This window comes from Eptatretus burgeri, chromosome 4 (genome assembly GCF_056783735.1).
Source record: "Eptatretus burgeri isolate ZD-2024b chromosome 4, Ebu_testis_v1, whole genome shotgun sequence".
In the NCBI taxonomy this organism is placed as follows: Eukaryota; Metazoa; Chordata; class Myxini; order Myxiniformes; family Myxinidae; genus Eptatretus; species Eptatretus burgeri.
In genome coordinates this window covers 8492283-8500048 of record NC_140964.1, presented here as the reverse complement: position 1 = coordinate 8500048, position 7766 = coordinate 8492283, and the positions used below count along the sequence as shown (strand labels likewise).

General features: G+C 54.4%; 1 protein-coding gene across 2 annotated transcripts in view; it reads right to left on the bottom strand.

The window, feature by feature from the left end:
• The window catches only part of LOC147027433 (histone-lysine N-methyltransferase SETD1B-like), a 163312-nt gene that overhangs the window by 152416 nt on the left and 3130 nt on the right, over positions 1-7766 (bottom strand). For both annotated transcript variants that reach the window (XM_085876816.1, XM_085876817.1), the window contains exon 2: positions 1495-1649. In XM_085876816.1, coding sequence (XP_085732942.1) covers positions 1495-1649 — 155 coding nt within the window. The remainder of the gene's footprint in view (positions 1-1494; positions 1650-7766) is intronic.

The following is a 7766-nucleotide window of genomic DNA, read 5'->3' as shown; positions in this document are numbered from 1 at the left end:
GCCTGAAAGAGTAAAAGCACTTAAATCTGCAAATGGCAAGTCCACAAAATACTAGTGTATGTATGAAAATGGATCAAATGTTCAATAAATAGATTCTTTTAAAATCATGGTGTCTGTTTCCTTCTGTCATGTCTCTGTATATATATTTATGTATGTATATATATATATATATATATATATATATATATATATATATATATATATATATATATATATATATATATATATATATATATACACACAAATATAGAGACTTAACACTGAAATACTCATAGTAGTCATTGCTGTTAAAGGTTCTTCCACCACGTACTGACCTTCGGGCTGAATACTTTTACAACCAGTGAATTTGATTTGTACATGTGTTTTTTAGAGGTATTACTGACATGTAATCTCCTTCAACTATAACACTGTTGAGTTTGATCTCTTCAGTTGTGAATAAAAAAGTTCATTTGGAAAAATTGTTTCTACATAATTCCTAATTCATCTAAATGTGGCATTATTGGTGGGGGGTGAAGGGGGGGTGAATGCTTTTGCAGGCCACTGTCCCCTTGCCAAGCAAACTTCAAACGACACAACTCACAGGTGGGTGCCAACGCAGCTCAGATACACATTGTAATTCCTGTGAGATTGGGTGGGTGTGGGGTTTCCTCTCGCACTTCAGTGGGTAGCACAAGTACACATACAAGGGTATCCAAGGAACTTTGGTCGAGGAGGAAACCATTTGGCCGATCATACCCGCACTACACTAACACCAGATACTATCACCGATCCGCACACAAACTACCAACAAGTCCTGCCAATATCTTTGGACCCTTCTATCTCCAATGCATCTCGGTGCACAACTCCCTTTGCATACAGGTTTCCTCTTACAGTAGGGTACACAGCACAAGCATACATCATCATCATCATCATTCCGGTGGAGAACAAGGATTCTCTAGCATATAGGTATGCAGCACAAGTACACATAGCCATTCCTGTTGGCCGCTGGGTTTGTTTTGCATATAGGTACACAGCACAACTACACACAGTCATACCCGTGGGGTGTGGGGGTTTTTATAGCCATTTTCTTTGCCTCACACGGACCGAAATCAATCTTCTCATGTTACTCTCCAATTCCTCTCATGAGCAAAGTATCGGCTCGACAAGGATAAACAAAGTATGTACATGCTCTACAAGCCTTAAACAATCGCTCCACGTACCTTATTTTGATTTGTCAAGTAAAGATGCCGTCGTACAATAATAAAAGCGCAAACATTATCGTGGTTTATTGGTGAAATATGTGGTTTCTTTGGCTGACTTTTCATTCAATCCAAAATTCAAAACCCTTTTTGGTGCAGACAAAAACAAAGATGATGATTGTGTACGAGTCTTCACAAAGAAACGTGTGATAAATAAATAAAGATCTGTGCGATCTTTCTTCCAAGATCTGTGCGAAACATTAAAACCGTACCCGCGGTGTACCTGCGTGAGGAAGACCCGCGATTAGGTGCACACCTGAGGGTGGAAATGGATGCCATCATAACGGTACAGCTTGTGTTGTCCTTTCTTGAGTGCCGGATCCAATAACAGTTTGTAACTCCTCCATTGGTGTTGCGGACCTGTCCGTCGGACGTCGCCCCCGACGCGGCCCGTCTCGGCAACGCCATTCACTGCACACGGGGACAGGGACACGAGCGAACACACTGAAGAGGGAAAGAACAATTGAGGGATTGGGTTGATGGAGAGAAAGCAAACGCATGAAAAAGAACAAAAAATGAGGAAATGAAAAAAAAATGTTTTGGGATGAGGGAGGAGAAGGCAGAAAGGAGTGCACAAGGTGTGAAAAAAAAAACAGGACGAGACAAAGAGAAAGTTGTTAAACGCAAGATGGAGAGTGTGTGAAGAGAAAGAGTGGTCACTCAATTTCATAAAAAACTGAGAAAAGGATATTTTCATTATATTTTTCCAATTTCAGTGCAAGATGATATTTCTAAGCGAAGACAATGGGCTGAGGCGCAGGGCTCTGGCGTGGGGAGAAGGCGAAGCACGGGGCTCCGGCGTGGGGAGTGGGCGAGACGCGGGGCGCCAGCGTGGGGAGGGGGCGGGACGCGGAGCTCCGGCGGTGGGAGGAGGGGAGACGTGGGGCTCCGGCGTGGGGAGGGGGCAAGAAGCAGGGCTCCGGCGTGGGGAGGGGGCAACACGCGGGGCTCCGGCGTGGGGAGGGCGAGACGCGGGCTCCGGCGTGGGGAAGGGGCGAGACACTGGGCTCCGGCGTGGGGAAGGGGCGAGACACTGGGCTCCGGTGTGGGGAGGGGCGAGACGCCTCCGGCGTAGCGAGGAAAAAGGCGCAGGCCCCCGCCATAGAGGAAAAAGACGCAGGCCCCCGGCGGTCGGGGAAAGAGGCGCAGGACCCCGCGGTCGGGGTAAAAGGCGGAGGACCCCGGTGGTCGGGGGAAAAGGCACAGGCACCCGGCGGTCGGGGGAAAAGACGCAGGACCCCGGCGATCGGGGAAAATGAGCAGGACCCCGGCAGTCGGAGGAAAAAGGTGCAGGACCCCGGCCGTAGAGGAAAAACTCGCAGGCCCCCGGCGGTCGGGGAAAGAGGCGCAGGACCCGGTGGTCGGGGAAAGAGGCGCAGGACCCCGGCGGTTGGTGAAAGAGGCGCAGGACCCCGGTGGTCGGGGATAAAGGAGCAGGACTCCGGCGGTCGGGGATAAAGGAGCAGGAACCCGGCGGTTGGGAGAAAAGACGCAGGACCCCGGCAGTCGGAGGAAAAAGGCGCAGGACCCCGGCAGTCAGGGAAAAAGCTCACGACCCCGGTGGTCGGGAAAAAAAGGCGCAGGACCCCGGCAGTCGGGAAAAAAAGGCGCAGGACCCCGGCAGTCGGGAAAAAAAGGCGCAGCACCCCGGCAGTCGGAGGAAAAAGACGCAGGACTCTGGCGGTCGGGGAAAAAGACGCAGGACCCCGGCGGTCGGGGAAAAAAGGAGCAGGAACCCGGCGGTCGGGGAAAAAGGAGCAGGACCCCGGCGGTCGGGGAAAAAGGAGCAGGACCCCGGCGGTCGGGGAAAAAGGAGCAGGACCCCGGCGGTCGGGGAAAAAGGAGCAGGACCCCGGCGGTTGGGGAAAAAAGAGCAGGACCCCGGCGGTCGGGGAAAAAGGAGCAGGAACCCGGCGGTCGGGGAAAAAGGAGCAGGAACCCTGCGGTCGGGGAAAAAGGAGCAGGAACCCGGCGGTCGGGGGAAAATGAGCAGGACCCCGGCGGTCAGGGGAAAAGGCGCAGGACCCCGGCACTCGGGGTAAAAGGCCAAGGAACCCGGTGATCGGTGAAAAAGGCGCAGGACCCCGGCGATCGGGGAAAAAGGAGCAGGACCCCGGCGATTGGGGAAAAAGGCGCAGGACCCCGGCGGTCAGGGAAAAAGACGCAGGAACCCGGCGGTCGGGGAAAAATGAGCAGGACCCCGGCGGTCGGGGGAATAGGCGCAGGACCTCGGCGGTCGGGGAATAGGCGCAGGACCCCGGCGGTCGGGGGAATAGGCGCAGGACCCCGGCGGTCGGGGGAATAGGCGCAGGACCCCGGCGGTCGGGGAAAAAGGAGCAGGAACCCGGCGGTCGGGGAAAAATGAGCAGGACCCCGGCGGTCGGGGAAAAAGGAGCAGGACCCCGGCAGTCGGGGAAAAAGGAGCGGCGGTCGGGGAAAAAGGAGCAGGACCCCGGCGGTCGGGGAAAAAGGAGCAGGACCCCGGCGGTCGGGGAAAAAGGAGCAGGACCCCGGCGGTCAGGGGAAAAGGCACAGGACCCCGGCGGTCGGGGGAAAAGGCGCAGGACCCCGGCGGTCGGGGGAAAAGGCGCAGGACCCCGGCGGTCGGGGGAAAAGGCGCAGTACCCCGGCGATCGGGGGAAAAAGGAGCAGGACCCCGACGGTCGGGGAAAAAGACGCGGGAACCTGGCATTCGAGGAAAAAGGCGCAGGATCCTGCCAGTCGGGGGAAAAGGTGCAGGAGCCCGGCGGTCGGGGAAAAAGGCACAGGACCCCAGTGGAGGGAGAAGGAACATACGCAGTATCCGAGTGAGAGGAAAACGCAGAGGACCCCGATTAACGAAAAACGTGTAGGACCCCAGCAGGGGCAAAGAGAGCAGGGGTGGGGATCGCTCATGACACAAGTGCTCTGTGAGAGTAAGTGGAGGGTGCATGACACAGTACCCTGTCTGGGGTTACATGACAATATCCTGTGTGAAGGGGGATGGAGGACAAAAGGGTGCTGCAATTGGGGTGACTATACGTCACTGGCATCCTGTGGGGCCGGGGTTGCATGACACAAGTATTCTGTGGGTGGGGGGTTGCATGACACAAGTATTCTGTGGATGGGGGGGTTGCATGACACAAGTAGTCTGTGGGTGGGGGGAGTTGCATGACAAGTCTTTTGCAGGTGGGGGGTTTGCATGACACAAGTGTTCCGCTGGTGGGGTTTGCATGACAAAAGTATCCTTTGGGTGGGGGTGGGGGGGGGGGTTGCATGACACAAGTATTCTGCAGGTGGAGGGTTGCATGACAAGTATTCTGCCGGGGGATGCATGACAATATTTTGTGGGTGGGGGATTGCATGACACAAGTGTTCTGCAGGTGGGGGGGGCGTTGCATGACACAAGTTTTCCGCAGGTGGGGCAGGGGTTGCATGACACAAGTATTCTGTGGGTGGGGGGGAGGGTGCATGACAAGTATTCTGCGTGTAGGGGGTGTATGACAGGTGTTCTGCGGGGGGGGGGGTTGCATGACGTATTATGCAGGTTGGGGGTTATGACAAGTATCTGTCGGTGGGGGGTTGCATGACATCTATTTTGCGGGTGGGGGTTGCATGACAAGTACTCTGCGGGTGGGGGGCGTTGCATGACAAGTATTCTGCAGGTGGGGGTTGCATGACACAAGTGTTCTGCGGGTGGGTGGGTTGCATGACACAAGTGTTCTGCGGGGGGGGATTGCATGACAAGTATTCTGCGGGTGGGGGGGGGGGTTGCATGACACAAGTGTTATTCGGGTGGAAGGGTTGCATGACACAAGTATTCTGTGGGGGGTTGCATAAGAAGTATTCTGCGGGTAGGGGGTATATAACAAATGTTCTGCGGATGGGGGGTTGCATGACAAGTATTCTGCAGTGGGGGGGGGTGTATGACAAGTATTTTGCGGTTCGGGGTTGCATGACACTAGTATTCTGCAGGGGGTTGCATGGCACATGTATTCTGCGGGGTTAGATTGCATGACAAGTATTCTCTGGGGGGGGGGGTGCATGACAAGTATTCTGCCGGTGAGGATTTGTATGACAAGTATTCTGCGGGTGAGGGGTTTTATGACACAAGCGTTTTGTGGGTGGGGGGTGGTTACATAACACAAGTATTCTGTGGGTGGGGGGGGTTTGCATGACACAAGTGTTCTGTGGGTGGGTGGGGGGGGTTGCATGACACAAGTATTCTGCAGGTGGGGGGGTTGCATGACACAAGTGTTCTGCAGGTGGCGGGGGTTGCATGACACAACTATTCTGCGGGGGGGGTGCATGACAAGTACTCTGCGGGGTAGGGGGTGTATGACAAGTATTCTGCCAGTGGGGGTTGCATGACACAAGTATTCTGCGGGGTAGGGGGTGTATGACAAGTTATCTGTGGGTGGGGGTTTGCACAACAAGTATTCCGCAGGTGGGGGGTGGGGTTGCATGACACAAGTGTTTTGCGGGTAGGTGGTTCATGATACAACTATTCTGTGGGTGGTGGGGGGGTTGCATGACACAAGTATTCTGCAGGTGGGGGGTTGCATGACAAGTATTCTGCGGGTGGGGGAGTTGCATGACACAAGTGTTCTTTGGGTGAGGGGTTGCATGACACAAGTGTTCTGCGGTGGGGAGTGCCTGACAAGTATTCTGTGGGTGGGGGGGGGGGTTGTATGACACAAGTGTTCTGAAGGTGGGGGGGTTGCAGGGCCCAAGTGTTCTGAGGGGGGGGAGGTTGCATGACACAAGTGTTCTGCGGGCGGGGAGGTTGCATGACACAAGTGTTCTGGGTGAGGAGTGCCTAACACGTATTCTGTGGGTGGGGGAGGGCGGTTGCCTGACAAGTATTCTGTGGGTGGGGAGGTTGCATGACAAGTATTCCGCAGGTGGAGGGGGTTGTATGACACAAGTGTTCTGTGGGTAGGGGGTTGCATGCCACAAGTATTCTACGGGTGGGGGGGGGGGTTGCATGACACAAGTATTCTGCGGGTGGGGCGGTTGCATGACACAAGTGTTCTGCGGGTGGGGGGGGTTGCATGACACAAGTATTCTGCGGGTGGGGGTTTGCATGACACAAGTGTTCTGGGTGAGGAGTGCCTAACAAGTATTCTGTGGGTGGGGGAGGGGCGGTTGCCTAACAAATCGTTCTGTGGATGAGGGGTTGCATGACAAGTATTCTGCAGTGGGGGGGGGGGCTGCATGGCAAGTACTGTATTCTGCGTGTGGGGGGGGGGGTGTTGCATGACATAAGTATTCTACGGGTAAGGGGTATATGACAGGTGTTCTGCGGATAGGGGGTTGTATGACACAAGTATTTTGCGGTTAGGTGGTTGCATGACACTAGTATTCTGCGGGGTTGGATTGCATGAGAAGTAGTCTACGGGGGGGGGGGGTGCATGACAAGTATTCTGCTGGTGGGGGGTTGCATGACACGAGTATTCTGCAGGGGGGGTTGCATGGCGCATGACACAACAAAAGGGGTTGCATGACACATGTATTCTGTGGGGTTGGATTGCATGACAAGTATTCTACGGGGGTGGGGGTGCATGACAAGTATTCTGCGTGTTGGGGGGTTGCATGACACAAGTATTCCGCAAGTGGGGGGTGTTGCATGACATAAGTATTCTGCGGGTGGGGGGGGTTGCATGACAAGTATTCTGCGGGTGGGGGGAGTTGCATGACACAAGTGTTCTGTGGATGGGGGTTGCATGACACAAGTATTCTGCAGGGAGGTTTGCATGGCACATGTGTTCTGCGGGGTTGGATTGCATGACAAGTATTCTATGGGGGGGTGCATGACAAGTATTCTGTGTGTGGGGCGGGCTGCATGACAGAAGTATTCCGCAGGTGGGGGGTGTTGTATGACATAAATATTCTGCGGGTAGGGGGTGTATGACAGGTGTTCTGCAGATAGGGGTTGTATGACACAAGTATTCCGCAGGTGTGGGGGGGTTGCATAGCACAAGTATTCTGGAGGTGGAGGGGGTTACATGACACAAGTATTCCACAAGTGGGGGAGGTTGCATGACACAAGTGTTCTGTGGATGTGGGGGTTGCATGACAAGTCTTCTGCAGGTGGTGGGGGGGGGTACATGACACAAGTATTCTGCAAGTGGGGGGGTGCATGACACAAGTGTTCTGCGGATGTGGGGGTTGCATGCAAAAGTATTCTGTGTGTGGGGGGTTGCATGACACAAGTATTCTGCGGGTGGGGGAGTTGCATGACACAAATATTCTGCGAGTGAGGGAGGTTGCATGACACAAGTGTTCTGCGGTGAAGAGTGCCTGACAAGTATTCTGTGGGGGAGGGGTTGCCTGTCAAGTATTCTGTGGGTGGGGGGGGTTTGCATGACACAAGTATTGCACAGGTGGGGGGGTTGCATGACACAAGTATTCCGCAGGTGGGGGGGTTGCATGACAAGTATTCTGTGGGTGTGGAAGGGGGGGTTGCATAAGAAGTATTCTATGGGTAGGGGTGTACGACAAGTGTTCTGCGGATGGGGGGGGTTGCCTGACACAAGTATTCTGCAG